Source organism: Tiliqua scincoides, chromosome 3, assembly GCF_035046505.1.
Source record: "Tiliqua scincoides isolate rTilSci1 chromosome 3, rTilSci1.hap2, whole genome shotgun sequence".
Lineage (NCBI taxonomy): Eukaryota > Metazoa > Chordata > Lepidosauria > Squamata > Scincidae > Tiliqua > Tiliqua scincoides.
Genome location: NC_089823.1, coordinates 236617831 through 236642775, shown reverse-complemented (window position 1 = coordinate 236642775; position 24945 = coordinate 236617831). Strand labels below are relative to the sequence as shown.

General features: G+C 49.4%; 1 protein-coding gene across 2 annotated transcripts; it reads left to right on the top strand.

Moving 5' to 3' along the window:
* The first annotated feature begins 3395 nt into the window (after nt 1-3395).
* CHRNG (cholinergic receptor nicotinic gamma subunit) lies at nt 3396-24945 on the top strand. 2 transcript variants are annotated; one of them, XM_066620265.1, is made up of 12 exons: nt 3396-3583; nt 6453-6592; nt 9471-9515; nt 10929-11038; nt 11579-11734; nt 13887-13984; nt 18309-18512; nt 18893-19007; nt 19928-20042; nt 22024-22234; nt 22997-23127; nt 24336-24945. In XM_066620265.1, exons 1-12 carry the CDS (start codon nt 3541-3543, stop codon nt 24486-24488), a joined length of 1521 nt encoding a protein of 506 aa, XP_066476362.1. In that variant the 5' UTR covers nt 3396-3540; the 3' UTR covers nt 24489-24945. The 2 variants fall into 2 exon arrangements, with proteins under 2 accessions (XP_066476362.1, XP_066476360.1); XM_066620263.1 differs by having other exon boundaries at nt 22994-23127.

The window sequence follows — 24945 nt, the reverse complement described above, 5'->3', positions numbered from 1 at the left end:
TGTAGCCACAAGGCAGTGGAGGTTTGAGGTCAGAGTTTCCTTCTCTTAGATGAGCTGCCTTCCTAGGCTGACGAGTCCCATCTACCCGTTGGCTGTTTAGTCGCCTCTTACGACAAGTACAGCCAAACTGAGGGCCTATTCTTAGCCCCAGCCCCCAGGGCATTGTGAGGAATACCAATATGAAAAACATATATGTTATTAAATATGTAATTATTTATTTACTTTATTTTAAACTATTAGTATTCAGTGGCGTAGTGAGGTCATTTGGCTATGTTCATCAGATCAGGACCATTCTAGCCCTGCATCTTGAAAAACACCTGGAAACAAACTGGTAGCCGGTGCAGTCAAAGGAGCAACACTACAACAAACTGCCTAGCCCCCCTGATTATAGAAGCCACCACATTCTGCACTAACTACAGTGCAGTACTACACTAACTACAGTGCAGTACTAATTTCTGACATAAAAGGTCAGAATTCTACTCTGCCTCAGAAAACCTTAGCTATTTGGCACAGAAATATGCCCCTAATGATTCAGAGGTATTTGAAATCAAGCTGGAGGGAATCACGCAGCAGAAGCCACTTTGCATATGCTCAGGGGCACTCTTGACTATTCCCTGACATAGTCCAGGCCTGAATTCTGGTGCCCATAGCTGAGGCCACCACCCGTTCTTCTTTTTCAGAGGGGTTTAAACTAATAGTCATGATGGCTATTTGCCACCTCCAGTTTCAGAGGTAGTAGCTTCTGATAGCTGGAGGCAACAACAAAAGAGGGCTGTCTGCCTATGAGCCCAAGCCTATGCATGTCTAATCAGAAGTAAGTTCCATCATAGTAAATAGGGCTTATTTCCAAGTAAGTGTGGATAGAACATAAGAACATAAGAACAGCCCCACTGGATCAGGCCATAGGCCCATCTGGTCCAGCTTCCTGTATCTCACAGCGGCCCACCAAATGCCCCAGGGAGCACACCAGATAACAAGAGACCTCATTCTGGTACCCTCCCTTGCATCTGGCATTCTGACATAACCCATTTCTAAAATCAGGAGGTTGCTCATACACATCATGGCTTGTACCCCATAATGGATTTTTCTTCCAGAAACTTGTCCAATCCCCTTTTAAAGGCATCTAGGGTAGATGCCAGCACCACATCCTGTGGTAAGGAGTTCCATAGACCGACCACACGCTGAGTAAAGAAATATTTTCTTTTGTCTGTCCTAACCCGCCCAACACTCAATTTTAGTGGATGTCCCCTGGTTCTGGTATTATGTGAGAGTGTAAAGAGCATCTCTCTATCCACTCTGTCCATCCCCTGCATAATTTTGTATGTCTCAATCATGTCCCCCCTCAGGCGTCTCTTTTCTAGGCTGAAGAGGCCCAAACGCCGTAGCCTTTCCTCGTAAGGAAGGTGCCCCAGCCCCGTAATCATCTTAGTCACTCTCTTTTGCACCTTTTCCATTTCCACTATGTCTTTTTTGAGATGCGGCGACCAGAACTGGACACAATACTCCAGGTGTGGCCTTACCATAGATTTGTACAACGGCATTATAATACTAGCCGTTTTGTTCTCAATACCCTTCCTAAATGATCCCAAGCATAGAATTGGCCTTCTTCACTGCCGCCGCACATTGGGTCGTAGCCTGTGTGTCCTACTTGGGGGCTTCCCAGGGGCATCTGAGTGGTGACTGCGGCAGGTAGGATGCTGGACTAGATGAACCTCTGGCCTGATCTAGCAGGGCTCTTTTGATGTTCTCTTGTCCCTGCTCCATTTTACAAATGGTGGGGGACACCTGGCACAGAACATCAGCAAGCTAAATAGAGCAGATACCAGTAGAGCAGTGGCACTTCACCCAGGACCAGATCCCATGTCTGCCTACATTTGTAAGAACATAAGAAGAGCCCCACTGAATCAGGCCAAGGGCCCATCCAGTCCAGCTTCCTGTATCTCACAGCAGCCCATCAAATGCCCCAGGGAGCACACCAGATAACAAGAGACCTGCAAGGTTTCCTGGGAATTGTAGTTAAGAACATAAGAAGAGCCCCACTGGATCAGGCCATGGGCCCATCTAGTCCAGCTTCCTGTATCTCACAGCGGCCCACCAAATGCCCCAGGGAGCACACCAGATAACAAGAGACCTGCAAGGCTTCCTGGGAATTGTAGTTAAGAACATAAGAAGAGCCCCACTGGATCAGGCCATGGGCCCATCTAGTCCAGCTTCCTGTATCTCATAGCGGCCCACCAAATGCCCCAGGGAGCACACAAGACAACAGACACAACCTTGTGCCCTCCCCTGCATCTGGTAACACAGGCCTACAAAATTGAGGGTCAGAAAAGTTTTTCCCAAACTTTATGGTGGTTTGATATGAATTTGGGGTGTCGATTCAAAAAATGGCATCCATTTTGCCCTATCACGTCTAGTTTTGGAGATATAGTATGGCCTCATTAATGAATGGAAGCCAAAGAGTCTTCCTCATGAGGAAGCCAAAGAGGCTATGCTGTGTCTCCAAAACTAGATAGGGCAAAATGAATGCCATTGCTGGAATCAGCACCCCAAATATACCCAGGAATTGGTGTAATGTTTAAGGAAGCAACGGAGTTCCCTGCGGCTTCTAAACTGAAAGTTCCAAGCGCAACAAAACCAGAAGTTCCACTTCGCTGCCTCTGCCTCTGCCCCCGCAAAGACTTACTCCCAGGAAGTTTGAGAAACACTGGCCTATATGTGAAGTTTTGATTATTTGCTCCAATGTGCATGACTTTACACTTGCTTACATTGAAACACATCCGCCATTTTGCTGCCCAGTCTCCCAGTTTGGAGAGATCCTTCTGGAGCTCTTCACAATCTCTTCTGGTCTTCACCACTCGGAAAAGTTTGGTGTCATCCGCAAACTTGGCCACCTCACTGCTCAACCCTGTCTCCAGGTCATTTATGAAGAGGTTGAAAACTATAGGTCCCAGGACAGATCCTTGGGGCACACCGCTTTCCACCTCTCTCCATTGTGAAAATTGCCCATTGACACCCACTCTCTGCTTCCATCAATACCAGTATCTCAGTAAACTGGACACAATTTCCAGAAAGCTGCCTCACTGGCAGGTTGCCATCCTTTGTTCCTATAAATAGGGGCTCTGGCAGCTTTCCTGGTCCAGGTCACACAGTGGTCTGGGCACAGAGATGTTCCTGGCGCTCTTCTGATGACCCCCCCCACACACACACACACACCATGCTCTCATTCAATGGCCCAGCTTGTTTCGCATGCCCAAAGGGGTAGCTGGAGACAGCCAGTCCTGCCGCCTGCTCTTTCCCTTCCCTAAATGATTGTTGCAAAGGCAAGCTGCCATCATCACCACCACCATCACAGAAACAGCTGACAATGCAATCGTCAGACAGCTGGGCCACAAAGTGCCTGGAAAGGAAGGGGGTGTAAATGGGATGAGAAGGGTAGGAGGAGGAGAGGTGGGTTTCAGCTCAAAATAACCCTGCAGACCCTCCTGAGCACACACACAGCTGCTGCCTGCTGCTTGAGGCAGTCTGATACCCACCAGCAGCATGGATTGGCTGAGCCTACTCCTGACTGTCGGCTCCCTCACAGGTAAGCTGGGCCGATCCGGGTGGAACTATGCACTGACTCGATACAGTTAATATGCTACAATGGCACTTAGGGGCCGGGGGAAGCAGCAATTTGCTCTGAACTGAGTTCAATAGGAAATCAGTCACAGAACCCCCTCCTCCACATGGACTCTGTCACTTCTGCCAAGGGTTGGCAAACGACTGATGCAACAACCCTTTGCTATTTTCATGGAGGTAGAGGATACAGAACCTCAGTGGCACCTTTCAACCGTGGTACAATTGTGGGCATTCTGTTAACACGATTTAATTTATTTTTAATTTGTCAGCATGGAGTTATACATACAGCATGCTCAGTACGTGTCATGCTCAATCCTTCTCCCAGAGGGCGGGCCCAGGGCAGGTAGCAACAGTGGCCCCTGCGGCTCTGGGGCCCATGGTGGCAACCCAAGCAGACTAGGGATTTGTGATCGCAAATCTATTGACAGTCTTGGCCTCCTGAAGAATCCCAGGATTTATCATCTGATGAGGTGCAGAGAATTTCCTTAGCCCATCTTTGCAGACGTACAATTCCCAGGTTTTCCTCCTTGGAAGATGGAATGATCACATATGTCCCCCAATGCCAAGACTGTAAAACAATTGTGGTGCGGTCATCGTATTTGAGGGAGGCCAGCTGCTGGCTGTGTCCATTAGCAAGTGTGCAAGATGCCAGGTGACAGGCAGGCACGCCTGGGCCCTGCCAAGTTCAGGGCACCGTGGCAGCCGCCCACCTTATGAGCCTGCCTGGCTCTGTGAGCTCCCCTATAAGCAGCTGCAATTACTGTAATGAAGGTAATTTGCCAACACTTCTCCCACAAGCCTCCCTATGAGGCTTTATAGGGCACGCTAATAATTTCATAATGCAAGGGATTAAAATAGTCATTAGTAAGGTAATGAACTGTGGAATAGATGGGGATGGATCGCAGGCAGAGTCAAGGGGGCCATTTTTTATGAAGCAATTGGCATTTCGGAATCCAAGCCGCCTGTTGAATGGCATCCTTGTTTATGCCCAGAGATAATCCAGGTGTGAGAATCGACTGGGATCCGGGGCTTTTTCGTTTCAAAAACAGGCAACTGGGGACACATGCTTGATAAAGGTGCATCCAATGGTGTATGGTGTGAAGAAAGTAGCCAAAGAAAGGGGCATTTTGTGCTCACACTCCTGCAGCTCAATCAGCCAATGAAATGGATTGTCCTCACTCATCCTGTGGGCCTTGTTGTCTCTGCCACTGAAGGGCCTGAGAGGGGGATACAAGGCCTAAGACTGCCCCTGAGGGATCCGACTCCTGGTCATCCTCCTGGTGCATCCCACCTGTTGGTCTGAGCAGAACCTTCAGACCCAACCCCTGCCCAGACACGGACCTGCCCACCATTTGGGGTAATTCCCAGGCAGATCATTCCCAGGTAATTCACAGGTGCAGATGGGCAGCTGGCTGAACTTGCACTCAGCCTTGGCACAGCTTCCAGTCACCTTCTGTTTCCCAAGGACAGGTGATGAAGAAGCAGGTAATGCTGTACGATTCCTCTGTAGGCTGGTCGGGGGGGTGGGGTGCATGCCTGGGCAGATGTTCCTGGCTGGGTCTCCCACCCTGTGGGTTCTGGATTACTGGACTATCTTTCTCCTCTGCCTTAACTAATACAGTTTGGGAAAAGGAGGGGAGACAAAGGGGAATTGGATTATTTCCACGATTGCCACTTCATTTTACTGCTTCATCTTTAATGGGGCTTCTGGCAAGACTGGAGAGCAGCCAGGAAATCCTGGGTCTGCCAGAAGGCGGCATAAAACACTGCAGTCCATGGAAAGGGTGTGTTATGATGGTGTGACAATGCGTTTTGAGGAGGTCGCAAAAGAAATCCGTAGGCTCCGGAATGCTTGGTGATTTGGATCTATGTTTTATGCCATGGTGATGCCAGAAAGCAGTTAATCTCTGGTTTTCATGCTGCAGTTTGTGGATGTCGTTTGACAGTTGATTGGGGGGGGGGGCACACTCCCTCTAAAAGTCCAGGGGATTGTGGGGATCTGCATTTGCAGACCATGTCTTTGCACCGTGGTGGTGCTGGGAATTGCCACAAACAGTGGTGTAGCTAGGTGGGGTGTAAAGCACTAAATTTGGCAGGGAGCCTCACCACAATGTGTAACCAGCCCCTTCCCCCTCCCTTCAGAGTCATTCTAGGCAGGGGGAGCAAAACGGAGGTGTTCGTCTCCATTTTGCTCTCCCTGCCTGGAATGGCTCCAAAGGGGAGGAGAAGGGACTGCGTGCAATGAGGCTCCCTGCAAAACTCAGTACTTTGCACCACCTCTAGCTATGCCACTGACCAGGAACATAGTTTTTGCTGTGCATTTCCTGAACTTTCATGAGATGGGGGTCTTGTGTCCAGTTCATGAGGATATGTGATTTGGGTCCAAATTTTGTGTCATTGTGGTGCCAGAGTGAGCATGTGTGTGTATCTGATGTGGAGGGAGGCAGGGAGGGAGGAACAGTGTGTTTGTGTTGTCTCTCTTTTTGCCTTTGGGGGATGTTTTGTTAATACTTGGTTAGCATGAGTTGCTAGAATTTTCAGTCTTCAGGATTCAGCCCCCTTCTCTAGAGGTGATGCATGTCATGGTTACATCAAGATGGGAACATTGTTATGTGGTCTATAATATGGGGAGCCCTTAAAAAGTATTTGGAAACTTCGGTTTGGGCAAAAAATAAATAAATCCTACAATCCACCCTGGATTATGACTTGTGTGTATTTTTGAAGTGATTGTGCAATGGCCGTGGTGGGGGGTCCTTTCATCCTTAGTTCTGGGTAGCACAATGTCTCAGTTTCCATCTGGAGCACTTCAGGGTCTGATCACCTTCTTTCTCCAGTGGTCCTGAGTCAGAACCAGGAGGTTAAGCTATTCGAAGACCTGATGGTCAATTACAACCGCAACTTGCGCCCGGCTGAGAATGAGGGGGACATCATCAACGTTACCCTCAAGCTAACCCTTACCAACCTGATCTCACTGGTAAGACAATGGCTTTCCTTCTCTTGCCTTGCCCCAGTGGCCTGTGTAGCATTGCACTTGGTTTTTCAGGTCTTAGGGTTGGATCTGAAGTTTTAGGGTTCTAATTTTCTTAACATAAGAACATAAGAACAGCCCCACTGGATCAGGCCAGAGGCCCATCTAGTCCAGCTTCCTGTATCTCACAGCGGCCCACCAAATGCCCCAGGGAGCACACCAGACAACAAGAGACCTCATCTTGGTGCCCTCCCTTGCATCTGGCATTCTGACATAACCCATTTCTAAAATCAGGTGGTTACGCATACGCATCATGGCTTGTACCCCATAATGGATTTTTCCTCCAGAAACTTGTCCAATCCCCTTTTAAAGGCGTCTAGGCTAGACGCCAGCACCACATCCTGTGGCAAGGAGTTCCACAGACCGACCACACGCTGAGTAAAGAAATATTTTCTTTTGTCTGTCCTAACCCGCCCAACACTCAATTTTAGTGGATGTCCCCTGGTTCTGGTGTTACGTGAGAGTGTAAAGAGCATCTCCCTATCCACTCTGTCCATCCCCTGCATAATTTTGTATGTCTCAATCATGTCCCCCCTCAGGCGACTCTTTTCTAGGCTAAGGAGGCCCAAATGCCGTAGACTTTCCTCATAAGGAAGGTGCCCCAGCCCCGAAATCATCTTAGTCGCTCTCTTTTGCACCTTTTCCATTTCCACTATGTCTTTTTTGAGATGCGGTGACCAGAACTGAACACAATACTCCAGGTGTGGCCTTACCATAGATTTGTACAACGGCATTATAATACTAGCCGTTTTGTTCTCAATACCCTTCCTAATGATCCCAAGCATAGAACTGGCCTTCTTCACTGCCGCCGCACATTGGGTCGACACGTTCATCGACCTATCCACCACCACACCAAGATCTCTCTCCTGATCTGTCACAGACAGCTCAGAACCCATCAGCCTATATCTAAAGTGTTGATTTTTTGCCCCAATGTGCATGACTTTACACTTACTGACATTGAAGCGCATCTGCCATTTTGCTGCCCATTCTGCCAGTCTGGAGAGATCCTTCTGGAGCTCCTCACAATCACTTCTGGTCTTTACCACTCGGAAAAGTTTGGTGTCGTCTGCAAACTTAGCCACTTCACTGCTCAACCCTGTCTCCAGGTCATTTATGAAGAGGTTGAAAAGCACCGGTCCCAGGACAGATCCTTGGGGCACACCGCTTTTCACCTCTCTCCATTGTGAAAATTGCCCACTGACACCCACTCTCTGCTTCCTGGCCTCCAACCAGTTCTTCTCAGGGTTCTCCAGGGAAAGATCTCAACATCTGGGGACAGAGCCAAGAGGAAGGCTATTTTGTGCTTGGCTTAAAAGGATGTGTCATTTGCCAGCCATTTGAAAAGCAACAAGGAGGTTCAGAAGGCTGGAGAACAAGCCATTCAAGGAAAGGTTGAGGGCATGTGGAATGTTTGGAGAAGAAAAGGCTGGGAAGGGATAGGATTGCACTCTTCAAATACCTTAAGGGTTGTCGTATGGAAGAAGGAACACATTTGTGGAGTAGAACTAGATTAAAAGGGATCAAAGAGCAAGAGAGGAGATTCTGATTGGACATCCGGAAGAAATTTTTGATGGTGAGGCAGTTTTGCAGTGGAACAGATTGCTGAGGGAGGTGGTAGATTCTTCCTCACTGGAGATCTTCAAGCAGAGGCTTGAAGGGCACCTGCTGGAGATGCTCTAGTCAGACAGAAGGTTGGATTAGATGATCTTGTGGGTCCCTTCCAACTCTATGATTCTGTGATAAATAAAATATCCAAGTCACTCAACTTGCCACCAAGGCATGCATTGTTCTGTAATGCCTTCTGAAGAGACCAGCCCAGAAGTAATCAGGATGAAAGACCATGCAAGGAACCGTAGGAAACAGTTTCAGGAAATTTGCCACAGAAGCCTGTGCAGTTGGCTGGGTGTGTATGATCTCCTTATTGGCCTGCAGAGTCCTAGGCTCAGGTGGATTAGAAACCAGAGACAGAAAAATCTGCAGAAAAGTCATGTTAAGTTTTATGCACTGGGCTTTTCCTTTGAATAATATTGGCAGTACAGTACATAGCAGAGTTATCTGGTATTTCTAAGGGTCAAACTAGACGTGTACATGATCATGAAACAGACTCGCTGGGAAATTGAGTTTTGTTTTTTTATAGATAGCAAGAAATGGGGAGGGGGGTACTGCTGCAGGAATACAGGGATGTCAGTACTTCGTCCTCAGTGGCATAGCTAGAGGGGATGCAAAGCACTAAGTTTTGCAGGGAGCCTCACTGCAGCAAACAAGGGGCCCCTCCCCCTTCCCTTTGAAGCCATTCCAGGTGGTGGGAACAAAATGGAGGCATACACCTTGCTCTGAAGAGGAGGGGGAGGGGCCCCTTGCACACTGCAGTGAGGCTCCCTGCAAAACTTAGTGCTTTGACCCCCTCTAGCTACACCACTGTTGCCCCTGCCAATCTTTTGATCTTGATTGCACTCCCCAGAAGGTCATAGGCAGCAGACATAGTCAAGATTGGACTGGGTTCAAGTGTCAAGCGAAGCAGTCTTACTGCATGCCAGAGGCAGGAGGGTCTTAGTGCTCCAACTGCCACACTGGCTTGGAGTCAGGGGTTTTAGGCAGCCTAGGGGTCCGCTTGGCTGCATTCAGGCTGGGGCAACAGCTCAGTGCCAGCTGGCCCAGGGAAAGACCAAGGTCCTCTCATGGAACCTATGAAATGGTTTAACTTCCTGGCTTTCTCCCAGGGCTTCTTGAGAACTGTAGTTCTGTGATTGGGTAGGGATGATGCACAGTCACTCCTCGATTGTATCCTGTCATACCTACAAACTGTTCCCTTTTTCTTTCCCAGAATGAGAGGGAGGAGGCCCTCACCACCAACGTCTGGGTGGAAATGGTAAGAGCCACGCAAGGTTAACCTGAGCTGCAGAGTTGCCATTTGGCAACCTTTGCGGTTTAGCTATTCACCCATCCTGTTCAGTAGAGAATGAGTGTGTGAAGGGCTTCTCTGGAACATGTGCTCATCTCACACCCCCGCCTGTGATATGCATACTACTCCAGCCTCCTCCCACTCTTCCCACATTCAAGTGTTTGTCTGCAAACACAAAAACTGACCACAGTGAATGTCTCTCTCTGTGTTAGGAACTCTGGAACATTCCAGGGTTCCAGGCACAGGAAGGAGCTCTCCCTTTGCCTCTGTAGTGCAGTGGTTCCCAATGTGGGGTCATTACCCTCCAAGGCAGTGGGATGGAACCAGTCGCTACCCCCTTAAGGGGGGGGTGGCTGTTATATAGTAGGTCCATGTGAATAAAGGAAGGTATAGAGATAACAGCTCAATACGTTTATTCCATCTTCAGAACAGAACCTGGCAATGAATCACAAGGCAAACACCCCTGGTTTTTATGCCCCTTTGCTCTGCCAGATTACCCATGATTGGTGCTGTTGAAACACTAACTAGAGGGTCAATCGGACGGTAGAATTTCGATCCACCACCCAATTGGTCAACCATAAGACTGGGCCAATCGGTTATGCAGGATTTTGATCCCCATTTGACAACCATCCCCAGGATTGTGCCGCTCAGGGGGCTGCAGGGGCTTGGCTGCACTTACCCGAGCCTCCTGCAGCCTCCCGGGGGTGCGGGAAGCCCTGTGTGACCTTCTGCAGGGCTCCCCACAGCTGTGAAAGCGAAAGTGGAGTGATTGCGCCCCGCTTCCACTAAAGTGCAAGTTTTGAACTTGTTTTTTCTTTACCAAAATGGAAATGTAGGGATTTGGGGGATTTGCCTAGCACAGTGTTTTCAAACTAGGGTCGTGAGCCACTTTCAAGTGGGTCCCCATTCATTTCAAAATTTTACTTTTAATATATTAGACTACATGGTATGTGATTGCATTTGGGGAAATGTGACAGATCTGTACTTTTGACAGGCTACTATGTGTACGCTTTTAACAATGATAGTCAGTGGGACTTACTCCTGGGTAGGGTTGCAGCCTAGGATTGTTAAAAATTATCCTTCTTGATGATGTCACTTCTGGTCATGACATCACTTCAGGTGGGTCCTGACAGATTTTCATTCTAAAAAGTGGATCCCAGTGCTAAAAGTTTGAGAACCACTGGCCTAGCACATTGGATTCTGGGTTAGAAGGGTTAGTTTTTGTGAAGCTGCACTTTGGGAGATTTGAAGTCGCTCTGGATTCAGGTCCAGAACCAGGGATGCTGTGGAGAATTCCATCCTCAGCTTTCAAAGAAACCAGAGGGGGACTTGGTGACTGCTCATCCAGCCAATGTGACTAACCCGCTTTCTTGCTGCTAGCAATGGAGTGACTATCGCCTGCGCTGGGACCCAAATGCGTATGAAAATATCACGTGTTTACGGATTCCTTCCACTTTGGTGTGGCTGCCAGACATCGTCCTGGAGAACAAGTTAGTATCCCAAGGATTTCTCCCACCTTTCCTGGGTGGCAGCACATGTGTTTGGCTGCCTCTGTCTGTCTGTAGATGGGAGACTTGGCCAGTCTTGTCCCATTGTGGTTGGATCACTCACTGCACCCTGGCAGGTCCTTCCTGCGTTTCTGCAGGCTTAGGATCCTTGTCTAGGAGCAACACAGCTGTTCCAGGACACTGTTGTGCTGGGATCAGGAAACCCAAATGGCCTCTCCCTTTCTGCCAACTAACATAGGAGAAAACCCAGTGGGCAGTTCCTCTGCACAACCCTCACTGAAATGAATGGGAGCAGCGCATGCTCCAAGGGTCAGATTTGCCGTCTCACTTTGATACCCTCAAAAGAGCCCCTTTTGGTCGTCTTCTAATGTGTTGGAATAGTGCCCAGTCCAGAGATTCTTACATGCGTCACGCATGTGGCTGTGGGAAATGGTTCTGTGTCCTTGTCCACTGAAGAGATGACTGTTGATGGGGGAGGAACTTTCTGCTTTCCTGATCTCTTTCTCCTCTTGCTCCCTGCAGCATTGATGGGGTGTTTGAGATTGCACTCTACACCAACACCTTAGTGTCTCACAATGGCCTCATCTACTGGCTGCCCCCAGCCATCTACCGCAGCGCCTGCTCCGTTGTCGTCACGTACTTCCCTTTCGACTGGCAGAATTGTTCGATGGTGTTCCAGTGAGTTGCCTTTATGCCTTAATTGTTACTTTTCTGCAAGCAGGGTAGTTGGGATGAATTGGAGAAGACAGTTGTGGGGAACTGTACAGAACCTTCCTCTTCCCATTGGGCATTTCTGGCACCCTCTATAGCAGAGGGCGGGGCCAACCACAGGCTCGTGGGAGGAAGCTGCATTATTTTTTGCTAGAACTCCAAGGGCCACCAGCAGGAGATGCAATATAGGGGCTTGGGTGTGTGTGGGCCAACAATGCAAACCACAGAGATGGACGCTGTCAGCCTGAAGACCCTTGGGTCAGAGGCTTGGAACCCCCAGGAACAGTACCTCCTCAGCCCAATTTCCCAGAGGTGCCTGCTTTCTCCACAGGAGGGGCCTCATGTTTCCCAGTGCCTGCTCAGGCAATTGGCAAAGAGAAGGGTGACATGACTGCCACTATAAGGTTCTTTGCTGTTCAGGAAGGGGTGGCATTTGGAGGTGCCCAGGTTTTCTGGTTGGGTCTCCTGAGTTTTCCGGTTGGGCCACCAGATGCAGAGCATTGCTCTACTAAGAGCTACAGCTCATCACCTCATTCTTCGTTTAGCATCAGAAGTGTGTGTGCGTGTGTGTGTGTGTGTGTGTGTGTGTGTGTGTTTTAAAGCTGAAATCAAAAGCTAGGCATGATCTGGAACCCAAAGGAATACTTTTAGCTCTTGCCTTAGCTGATATGTTGAAAAGACAACTATAAATTGAATCACCAGAACAAGATATCCCCTACAGATACGGAGGGGATGACGAGGCTGAATTGCCTTAGATTCAGGCAAGAAACACAATCATTTATGTTTGTTGTCCTGGTGTTGTGTAGTGCCTAAGAGACAGAGCTACAATCAGGACTGCCCTGATTTGATTCTCATCTCTGCCATGAATCCCGAGGTGGCCGTAGACAAGCCTCCCAGCCTCAGTCGCACTATGAGACAGTAATACTTTTCAAGGTTATTGAAAGGATAATGTCAAGCTAGTGCATGTGAAGTGCCCTGCATGCCCCAAAAGCACCATAAAAATGCTATCTTATTCTTATTTAATTCCACTGGTCCCAGTAGCATAGCTAGAGGGGGTGCAAAGCACTATGTTTTGCAGGAAGTCTCAATGCAGCGTTCAAGTGGCCCCTCCCGCTCCAGAGTAATTCTGGGTGGAAGGAAGCATAAGGAAGCTATTACTGGGGAGATGTGGGTTTACTTGACGTTACTGGGGAGATGTGGGTTGGTGGTGGCCACCTGTATTTACAAAGCTGAGCTAGGTCCTGACATCTTTCTCACTAGAGATCGCACCAGTACCCTTCTACACATACTTTTTTTTTATTACAGTATTTTCATGCCACTTTTCAACAAAAATTTTCCTAAGTGGCTTACACAACAAAAGGTGGTTTGCAAAATGTTTCAATAAATGACCATCATAGTTTTAGTGGTCATGCAAAGAGCAACCCCTCCCAAAATCAGCTTCCCTCCTGACCAGTTCTAGGGACAGAGAAGATGACTGAGCATCAGGGGTGTTTTTGCAGTACTCTCCTTCCTGCAGGGAACTGACTTGGAGGCCAGTAGAAGAGGCCTGGTGGAGTTGCTCTTGCCCCTCGCCAATGTCAGTGGCAGTCCTCTACAAAGCATGGGGGGCTCCAGTGCTAAGCATTGGCCCTTCTCCCAAGCTGGTTTCCAGTCAGAAATGAACTAAAGACACACACACCACCAATTCACCATTTTCAACTTGCTGTAGCTATAAGCCACACCGCAACAGGATACTGTATACTTCTTGTGGACCACTCATGTCTGACAGCGAAGTATACAGTATTCTGAATGAACCCAGAGCTGCAGGCCCAGCAGTGTTGGCTCAGCCTCCTGATTCGCTCCCACCTTGGGGGCTGAGACATGGGCGAAGGTCTTTTTATCCCCTCTTTCCCAGTGTGGGTGGAAACAGAAGCCTTGTTAGTTCTGTTCCAAAGTAGTGATTGGCTGAGCTGCCTAATGCCACTGAGTACCTGGCAGGGGTTTCTGGCTACCATTTGTGGTTCAGATCCTAGAGATGGAAAAGATAGGTAGAGGAGTTTCAGCATGTCAGTTTTGGCTATATGCACCTAAAACAGTTTTGGAATGAGTTGGCCGTACCTGGCAATTCTATGTTTACAAGGTCCCAGACCTACAATGCCCATGAAATCAACCTACTACTGAAAAAGGAAGAAGATGAGACAATTGAATGGATCTTCATTGACCCGGAAGCTTTCACAGGTAACTCCATCTGCACCTAAGCGAGGGGGCTGAAGAAATGGGAAAGATGATAGCAGCATCTCTGCACAGTGTTGCTGCATCAGAGCAAGGATCCAGCAGTGACTGGCAGATGCATCTGCAGTAGCATAGCTATGGGGGGTGGCATAGTAAGTATTGCAGGTGCCACAATGCACAGTGTAACTGGCCCCTCCCACTCATCATCAGAGCCATTCTGGGCAGTGATGACAATGCCCCCCTATAGCTATGCTACTGTGCACCTGCAAAACTGACCAGTACAAATGTTTGAAGGTAATCACTTTCCGCGTTTGTCTCCAGCATTTGGCGTTGCCTCTGAACATGGAGGTTCCATCATGGCTAACAGCAGCTGATTAAGCCTCTATGAATTTGTCCATTCCTTTATTAAAGTCATTTAGCTTGAGAAGCCATGGCTATGTGGTGTGGCAATGAATCCCACAAATTAATTAAGGGCGCAATCCTAACCCCCAGGTTAGGCCAGTGCAAGTCACTTGTGCCAACCCGGGGGTGTTGCAAACGTGCTGTAAGATTTAAGAGGTCAGCACAATGATCCAGGCGGTAAGATTGTGTCAGCTGAGCTCAGCCAATGCAGGGGACTGAGGGTGTGTGGGAAGGGCAGGGAGGAGGTGGGGCCAGGACCCAGCAGTTATGCCGGATCATAGGCCCATTCCCTGGGCAGCGCGGAGCGGCTCCTCTCTGCTAGGATCTGTGCCACCTCCTGAGGTGGCACAGATCCAAATAGACCCATTGGGGCTGCTTTGACTCTCCTTGGGGTAAGGGGAAAAGTTTCTCCTTGCATTGGGCTGCACCACAGTAGGCACCAAACTTGTGCTTGATGCAGTGCAGGCCCATGGCCTGCCTGCTCCAGTGCAAGTTAGAATTGGGCTGTAAACCTCTTTATCAACCCTAAACCTACTGCCAAACAGCTTCTCTGAGTCCCCCCCCCCCAACTTCTGTGTTATGAGAGAGGGAGCAAAGTATCCCCCCCCCCCCACATACATATTTAGGAAATGACAAAGCTGTACAGAATTTGGAGGGCACGGGGAAGATAAAAAACATTTTTGGCATGAATATGACAAAGCCAGGCAGCAGACAAATGCTTTCCTGGCACTGGAATAGGTGGCTCAAGTCATTGTGGGAGGGAAGTGATTTGGCTGGGAAACTGTTTTACAATATTCTGTGCATGTCTGGCATTTGGGGGGGGGGAGGTATCCAAAGATGCACACAAATTGAAAAAAACACATCACCTATTGAGACTGCAAAAACAGCCCAAGGGATGGCGATATATCTGGGGCCCAAATGAGTCGGCATGCGATCCAAGTCAGTCCTGGGTCTCAGGGCCCCTTGCAGTGTCTCAAGGGATGCTGGCATGCGACCCTCTGACTGCATCTCACGAAACCTCACAAGGGATGTCTGGAGCCCACCTCTCAGATTGGACGGTGGCCTTTTTAGTACAGGGTGCACAGGTGAGCATCCTGGTGGGTTGTGCCCATGATGGCTCAGATCTGTCAGTCATCTTAATAGCACCCAAAACCTACAACCTGAGCCCAGGGCCTCACTTGGCCTCCTGTCCAGTGTCCCCCTTCAATGAATGCTCAGGTTATTTATAGGAATCCAGCAAGAGAACCATTTGTATTTGCTTCCCTGCTTATTCTGCCTGTCTCTCCTTCGCTCCCAGCCATTCCGAAAGCTGCTACATTTAAGCTGATTGATCCGGGAATGCAGCCTTGGTGAGCAGCAGCTGCCTCTGCCATTCTCCATCATGTTTTAATAGCATATTGAAGGCACCAAGTTTTTCTTTGGCAGAGAGAGGTGGATTTTTGTTTTCATTACTGAAACGAGCTGGCTCTTTTCGCTGCTAAAAATCTGTCACTCCAGCAGACGGCAGGAAAAGCAGAAGAACAACACTGGCTTAATAGCGCGTCACACATGGCTTCGCATCGCAGCTGGAATTGAGAGCGAGAGTGAGAGAGTAATGTGTGGGTTTGCAGCAGCAGGCACACCAGCGGACTCAGCACCTGGCAGGGCTTAGCACCTCCCCTCCATCAGAGCCCACAAGCCTCTTGAAACATGGGGCAATAGGTTGGCAGCTCCAGGCATCCTGGTCTGGATAGACTGATTCTTGCTCTTCTGGGTAGGGCTTTGGTTTGTCTTTTAAAATCCCCTCTTAGATCCAGAGCACTTTGCTCAAGGTCTCTCTTTTGTTCCTTCTAATCCTGCCCCAGATGTGCAAGGGATTTCTCTTAGCCTCTGTGCCCTTTGAGGAGTGGTTTGGAGGACCCATTTTCCATCCACTCATTCAGGAAGCACCTTCCCAAAGGAACTGGGCTGGCATTTGCCTCTGCATTTTTCTGCAGGAAGCTGCCCTTGAAGGCTGCAGCTCATTCAAAATGTGGCAGGCTGCCTTTGTCTTGGGGGTAGAGGGAGAGTAGTAGGGATGAACACTCCTGGGGGTTTCAAAGAACAGATGCCCTTGTTCCACTGGAAACAATTCAGACAGGGACAGTAACACCTTAACTTTCTGGGGACCAGCTAAAAATCAACTGCACTAGCTTTTCACAGAATTCACCCTCATACTCAGAATTCAAAAGTGTTCTTGCACCAACCTTGTTTGGGATTTTCTTCGCTGTCCTGCTGAAGCAGGCCTTTGGAACTGCAACAGAAGGCATCTATCTCCGGACCAGATCAGACGGAAAGCTCTTCAACCTCTCCAGACTGAGAGCAAAATCCAAAGTCCAGCTGAAATGTCTGCGTGACTTCCTCTTTGCCAACGATGCAGCTGTCACTACCCACTCTGCCAAAGATCTCCAGCAGCTCATGGATCGTTTTAGCAAGGCCTGCCAAGATTTTGGACTGACAATCAGCCTGAAGAAAACACAGGTCATGGTTCAGGATGTGGACTCACCTCCCTGCATTACAATCTCTGAGCATGAACTGGAGGTTGTCCATGACTTTGTGTACCTTGGCTCAACTATCTCCGACACTCATTCTCTCGATACCGAGCTAAACAAGCGCATCGGTAAAGCAGCTACCACGTTTTCCAGACTCACAAAGAGAGTCTGGTCCAACAAGAAGCTGACGGAACATACCAAGATCCAGGTCTACAGAGCTTGCGTCCTGAGTACACTTCTGTACTGCAGCGAGTCATGGACTCTTCGCTCACAACAGGAGAGGAAACTGAGCGCTTTCCACATGCGCTGCCTCCGACGCATCCTCGGCATCACCTGGCAGGACAAAGTTCCAAACAACACAGTCCTGGAACGTGCTGGAATCCCTAGCATGTATTCACTGCTGAAACAGAGACGCCTGCGTTGGCTTGGTCATGTCGTGAGAATGGATGATGGCCGGATCCCAAAGGATCTCCTCTATGGAGAACTCGTGCAAGGAAAGCGCCCTACAGGTAGACCACAGCTGCGATACAAGGACATCTGCAAGAGGGATCTGAAGGCCTTAGGGATGGACCTCAACAAGTGGGAAACCCTGGCCTCTGAGCGGCCCGCTTGGAGGCAGGCTGTGCAGCATGGCCTTTCCCAGTTTGAAGAGACACTTTGCCAGCAGTCTGAGGCTAAGAGGCAAAGAAGGAAGGCCCATAGCCAGGGAGACAGACCAGGGACAGACTGCACTTGCTCCCGGTGTGGAAGGGATTGTCACTCCCGGATTGGCCTTTTCAGCCACACTAGATGCTGTGCCAGAACCACCTTTCAGAGCGCGATACCATAGTCTTTCGAGACTGAAGGATGCCAATATACTCAGAATTAAACAACAAATAGACAAAATTTAAAAGTTTTTAAGGGAGAGAAAAATGTTATGATAAGAGGAGCTGGCTCTGAATAGGCCTTTCCCCCAGTGGCATAGCTAGAGAGGGTGCAAAGCACTAAGTTTGGCAGGAAGCCTCACCACATCGTGCAAGTGGCCCCTCCCCTTCAGAGCCATTCTGGGCAGTGAGAAGTAAAACAGGCGTATGCTGCCTCCATTTTTATTTCCTCACCCAGAACAGCTCTGAAGGGGCAGTCCTTTGCACACTGTGGTGAGGCTTCCTGCCAAACTTAGTGCTTTGCATCCCCTCTAGCTATGCTACTGCTTTCCCCCATAGTAATGTTAGAATTTGTCTCCTTTTTTAAATGGAGAGCTGAGATTCTCAGGTTGTCACATTCCATGCTGGGTGCAAGAATCCATGCTTGCATGGTGATGCTCCAGGCAGAGAACACAGCAATATACCTGTTGCTCTGGTTTGTCTTACCCTTGTTTGTGAGTGTGTATGCATGCAATATTTTTTCCTCATGTCCACCTGGGTGCTCTTTTCCTGCAGAGAATGGGGAGTGGGCAATTAAGCACCGGCCAGCCAAGAAGATTGTGAATGCTGAGCGCTTCACCCCCAATGATATCGAATACCAGCAGATCATCTTCTTCCTGATAATCCAGAGGAAGCCGCTTTTCTACATCATCAACATCATCATGCCTTGCATCCTCATCTCCTCTGTTGCAGTGCTGGTGTACTTCTTGCCAGCCAAAGGTCAGCATCATGGCATTGTCCATTGGCCATGGCAACCTCAAGCCATGACATTGGTGTTTGTGGGACTCTGCATTTATCTGTACTACAAACTTGTATGAGTCGAATACTATTTTATCGGTTGTTTTTCCAAAGAATTATGGGAATTGTTCTTGGTAAGGGTGGCTGAGAACCTTTGTGGCACTAGAGTTTGCAGGCAATGCTAGAATGACTTTTCAACTGGTTTAAGTGTGGAGCATAAACATGCTCTTCCCAACCTGCAGTGAGGGCAGTTTGTGCTCCCATGATGCCACATGTTCTACTATGTTCCAGTCACTGGTGACTGTTCTGTCCCGTCCCGTCCCCCAGTGATTTTTTTTGTTTTGCTTTTCTTATCTCGGCAGCTGGTGGACAGAAGTGCACAGTTTCTATCAATGTCCTCCTTGCCCAGACTGTCTTCCTCTTCCTGGTTGCAAAAAAGGTCCCGGAAACATCCCAGGCAGTGCCACTCATTGGAAAGTAAGCATCTCTAATACAGCTGGCTAAACCAGGTTCAGGGGGATTATTCACCAAAACTAAGCTCTGCCAAGAAAATGCTCTTTCAAACACTTCATGGAGCTGTTTAAGCTAATAGCTAATCTTATTCACCTAATCTAATCTGTCTACTGATACTGAGCTGTGCTAGGTTCTGTACAAGAGCAAAGCTAACAGGCTTACTGAGCATAAATGGATCTGCATGCTCAATGGAGGGTGCAAAAGTCCTCCCCCTCCCATGCAAAGGGTCCAGACTCCCCGAACATGGCAAATGATTGCTTCAGCTTTGACTTCCCTGTCCTGCAATTAGCACAGGCAGTTCTAACCATGCCCACCTGGACCATTGATTGAGAGTACTAAATTGATGGGCAAGGGTGGGTGTGCAGCATGTGAGGTGAAATGACAATGACTGGGAGTTGCTGTTGGGGGAGACAGAGAGCTGAGGAAATTAAAACTGGTTGGGTGGTAGTATAAGAGGGGTGGAACTTCAAAACCCCTGTTAGGGATAAAAGGAATCATCATATTGAGGATTATTGAGTCCCCAGTCTTGTAGGTGCCTGGAAGGAGAGGGGGTCCCTTGAGTCCCTTCAGGGAGGAAGGCGGGATAGAAATATTTCTGATATTTTCGGTACTGTTACAAAATACACTGTACGTGGCAGTCTGTGGCACTTCTCTGCAAAGTGCTTTCTTGAGTTTGTCCTTACAGCAGCCCTGTGTGTGGATGGGGTAGAGACAGGGACTTGTCCAGGACCATATGAAAAGGCTTTGGCAATAGTGGGACTTCAGCCTAGATGTTCTAGATGCTGCTGATCCAGCTGACATACTTACGGCCTGAAGTCCAGTCCATCAGCAAGTGGGGGAGGTGGCAGTGGCTGCTGACCAGCCTTCCGTTCTTCTTCCCAAAGGTACTTAACCTTCCTCCTGGTGGTCACCATTGTCATAGTGGTGAATGCTGTGATTGTACTCAACGTGTCTCTGAGGACTCCCAATACCCACTCTATGTCTGAGCGAGTACGGCAGGTAAGCTGAGAAGATGCTACCTTGGTCTCTAGGAGGGTTTCTGAGCAGTTGGCTCCATCCCCTGCACATAGAGGAAGTTGCACCTTCAAGGCTCAGGTTGCATCTCCTTGTCCGGTCCTACTAAGCCTCAGGCCTTGGGCTGCGCCATCTTCTTAAAACAGAATCCCACCTTTTCTGGTTACCAGAATGTGGGACTAGTTCTCAGGGTGGGGCGGGGGGAAGTGACATCTCAAACTGGTCCCCAAAAATAATGATACGTTGAGACATGTGAATTGTCCAACACACAACAATAACAGAAAATCTTCTTTGGGAGATTTTTGGGGCCTTCTTATTTCTTGATCTAGCAAAACAGTTTATTTCCTTTCCCCAGGGAACGTTCTTTTGAAAGAAAGATGCACCAAGAGGCCTGCAGACATGTCTCCGTATAAACAGCGACTGGTTGTGTGTTTTTTTGTTGCTGGCTGAGTTCTACTTCTCCCCACCTTTGCTTCTCAAATTCGGACGCTTATACTTGCCTCCAAATCCACCTCTGCTTTCCTCTCTCTTTATCCTGGTCCTTGCGCTTCAGACTGGCTGCCTGTGTTTTAAAACATTTTCAAGCACTTTGCCAGTGCCACTGATTCAATGTTTGTCTGCCTTACTCTTTTAAAAACCCCAATCCATTACTTTAAACTTGAAAAATTTGCTCGTGGGGAGGGATGTTGGGCCCATGACAGTCACAAGGGCCAGCCAATCAGTGTTGTGCAAAATTGTACAGAATCTCGTTGGCTGCAACAGTAAGAACTGATTTCCCTGGAGCCCTGTGCTGAGGTGGTTGTAGTTTTGGTCCAACAGGATTAGTTCTGCTCATTTAATTGACTTAGGGCACAATCCTAACCCCCAGATTCGGCTGGCACAAGTCACTTGTGCCAACCCAGGGGTGTCACAAACGTGCTGTAAGGCACATTTGCACTGACTTAGGAGTTAGGGAGGCCAGTGCAAGGAGTCACGTTGGCCTCCCCACACCAGATCCAGGTCTGGTGGAGTAAGTTTGCATCGGCTGAGCTCAGCTGACGCAGGAGTTGGGGGGAGTGTGGGAGGGGCAGGGAGGAGGCATTTCAGGGAGGGGGAGGGCAGGCAGTGGGTGTTCCCAGGGGCGGGCACGGTGGATTAGCTGGAGGGGGGAGGAGCACTGAGCCTGGCAGGGAGGTGGGCGAGTGGCCCTTTGGAGCCATTTTGGCTCCGTTTTGGCCCCCTCCCCCCGCTGGGAATGGCTTCGAAAGGCGGGGCCACTCACCCCTCCTTGCCAGGCTGAGTGCTCTGACCCCCTCCAGCTACGCCACCAGGCGGGGAGTGGGTGACGGGACAGTTATGCCAGATCCTGGCCCTGTTCCCAGGCAGCATGGTGCAACGGCCCCTGGCCACTCCGTTCTGCTCAGATCTGTGCCAGCTTGTCAGGTGTCACAGATCTGAGTGGACGCATTAGGGTCACTGCAGTGCAACAGGGGTAAGAGGAAAATTTTCCCCTTGCCTTGGTTTGTGCTGCTTTTGGCCCCAAACGTGTGCTGGATGCAGCGCAGGCCCGCTGGCCTGCCTGCTCCAGTGCAAGTTAAGATTGGGCTGCCCAACTCATGATCAATTGACTAAGGCTGCAGTCCTAACCCACTTTCCAGCACTGACATAAGGGCAATGCAACTCCGAGGTAAGGGAATGAACATTGCCTTACCTTGAGGAGGCCTCCACAACTGCCCCCACCTGCAGGATGCAGCACATGCCCCACTGGCACAGCTATGCCAGTGCTGGCAAGTTGATTCAGATTGCGCCCTAAGATTTTTTCACTTGCCTGACAGCCCTGCTTTGCTTCTGATTCGGACATCCTTGGTGATGCCCCAAGCCGGCCTCCTGAGAATGCTCAGGACCTGCTTTGCTTTCTGACCTCCTTCTCCTCCACCACTGCTACAGTGATTCAGCTCCCGTGTCCTCTCTGCTCCCACCTCCCCAGGTTTTCCTTCGCCTGGTACCACATTACTTGGGCATGCACATGCGGCACAACAACAACACCCCCACCAGGACCCATTTTGCCCGTCGCCGGAGCTCCCTGGGACTCATGGCCAAAGCTGATGAGTACATGCTGTGGAAAGCCCGGAGCGAGCTACTTTTCGAAAGGCAGAAGGAGCGGGATGGGCTGATGAAGATCCTCCTGGCAAGGATAGGTGAGCTGTTCAGTGGTCTGTTTTGTCACAGGGGCATCTCCTGGGAGAAATGAGAAGCTCTCAGCAGCCTTCCCGAGATCTGTTCCCTTTCAAGGGCTCAACACTTGGGACTTCTTCAGCTGTTCTTAGTCTCAGTCCTTTCATTGCCAAGGGAGCAGGATGACAGGGCACAGAAGGCATTGCTAGTTCTGAAAAATATCAGCACTCTAATGTCCCAAAAGCAGCTTTGTCCTGCCCACTTCAAACTGCCTACTTATGCTCTACCTGGGCAATTTGGCTCAACCAGGATAGGCTGTTGGCTCAACTTTGATTCCAGGTGCTTGAACTCCTCTACTTCCCAGCACCTGTTAAGCACTCTTTAGTTATCAGGCGATACAAAAGACCGGAGATGAGCACAACAGAACAGCACGGCTACAATAGATGGACTGGGGCTTTGCAAACCAATCAATGGGGCGAATGGTTTATCAAAGACTACAACTGCTGATCTTGAGTTTTTGTAGTCGATGAATGTATGAATCCTTTTTACTGGTACATTGAAACCTCCTTTTCTGTTAATTCCAACATGATGCTGAGGACCACTTGCATCAAAGGTCACCAGAGGCTTTGGCCCCAGTTTATGAACCTCTGTGCTAGTGTTATGAAACAGTCTGTCTCCTATACTTGATTGACACTCAGACATAAAAGCTGTTCAAATCCTGGGTGAGACCTTCCCTATCTTGGTAGTCTTCTTTATCCTCGGCATTTGTTGCTCACTCCCAGCAGGAGGCCTCGAGAACGGATGTCCCCAGGATTTCTGCAACAGTCTGCGCCATGCTGCTCCCGAGATCCAGGCTTGTGTAGATGCCTGCAACCATATTGCCAAGACTCTGCAAGAGAAGAATGACTTTGATAGTGTAAGTGTCATCTCAGAATGTGTGTGTTTGCGGGGGAGTAGCTTCTGTGTGCTTTACTCCCAGTTCTGGCCTCACTTGGAAGGGGCTTAAATGACTCAGGGCCCAATCCTATCCAATTTTCCAGTGCAGGTGAAACCATGCCAATGGGGTGTGTGCTGCATCCTGTGATAGGGAGGCATTTGTTCCCTTACCTTGGGGCTGCATTGGAGCTGCACAGGTGCTGGAAAGTTGGATAGGATTGGGCTCTCAGAACCCTCTTGCTCCCACTCTCTCCTACTCTCTCTGGGCTGCTAGAGAGCTCTGAGGCTGGTCCTCTCTGGATGGTACCCGTCTGACTTATGAAGAGGCTCGCCAGGAGCCATGCTCCCTGACCACACCCCTGAAACTATTTGGGCTGCCTGATATGCAATGAACTCTCCATACCTTGGCAGCAGAGTCACCCCTCCTTCCCTTGCTGCTAGTCTTGGTTTTGACTCTCCTGATGATCTGACAGGGCACTGGGAGACCCTTGGCAACAGGCACAGCATTCTGTGACATGCCAGCCAGCATGGGCATGTGAGGGGTGTCATCAAGGGGTCCCTGACTTTGCTCTTGGCCCTGCTCATACACAGATGTTTTCTCCTTGATGACTGCACTTGTCAAGAGACAATTTTTCAGTCTGAAAGAGCAGTCACCAATGAAGCACCAGACATAGTTTTGTCCCACTTCAGACACAATATTTTTCAATGGAGACAGTTCACACAAATTTAGTGTTGATCAAGCGATGGGAGGTCAAGTGATACCCAGACATGTGTGGATCAGTGCCATACAATAGAGTTGTGAGACACTTCCTTACCATTAATGTCCATGGTGCTTCCCAGCATTCAACAGGGCACGTCCTTGCCAGAGGGACTTCCGATCAATGCAGGGGCAACAAGAAGGAGAGGGAATTGGAGGCAGAGATAAATGGCAAGAGCACGCAATGATTGCCCTTACACATACTGAGGCTTGGCTACAGGAGGCATGGGAACTAAAGGGTTCCCTTCTCCTCTCTGAAGAGGCTCTGGGCAGGGCTCAGGGGTGCTGCTGCCCAAGGGTGGTACAGCAAAGGGAGCCTGAAGACTGCCCCAGGGGGTGCACCTACAAACTTGCCCCCTTCTTCTGTCCTACTAGTGCACCCCTGCATCATTAGACCCCTTGCAGCCCAACTGACCTTGGCTTTCTTGCAGGAGAATGAGGAGTGGATCCTGGTGGGGAGAGTCATCGATCGTGTCTGTTTCCTCGTCATGGCCTCCGTCTTCATTTTTGGCACTGTGGGGGTCTTCCTGATGGCCCACTTCAACCAGGTGCCTGCAGAGCCTTTTTCGGGGGGCACCAAATGATGGCTAATCAAGGAGAAAGGTAGTTAACCCTGGACAGTCCCGTACTGGTGTTGATGCCTGAAGGATTCCATGGGGCCTGGCAGGATCTGTGTGCTGGGGGCAGCATTCTGCCCATAGTCTTGGTGCCACAAAGCCTTTCTGTTCAGGCTGGCAATTATTTACATGCCCTGGTGCCCCCTCCCAGATCTATTCATTGGAGGACTGCACAGACATCTGTGAAGTGGTTGCCCGCAAACACTCTTCCTAGCCCATCACACACAGTGAAGCTACGACACCTGCTGCCAGGCCTTCGGAAAGGATGGAAACTTCACGTCTTATGGACTCCTCTGAAATCAAATGCCTTGCCTACAGTCAAGGGTTAGCAGGTCCTCTGGGAGAGGCCTGAGAAATAAAGCCCAAGAGCTTTGTGTTGAGCCTTCAGTCACCCTCTTACTATTTAAGTGAACATTTGTTTTTT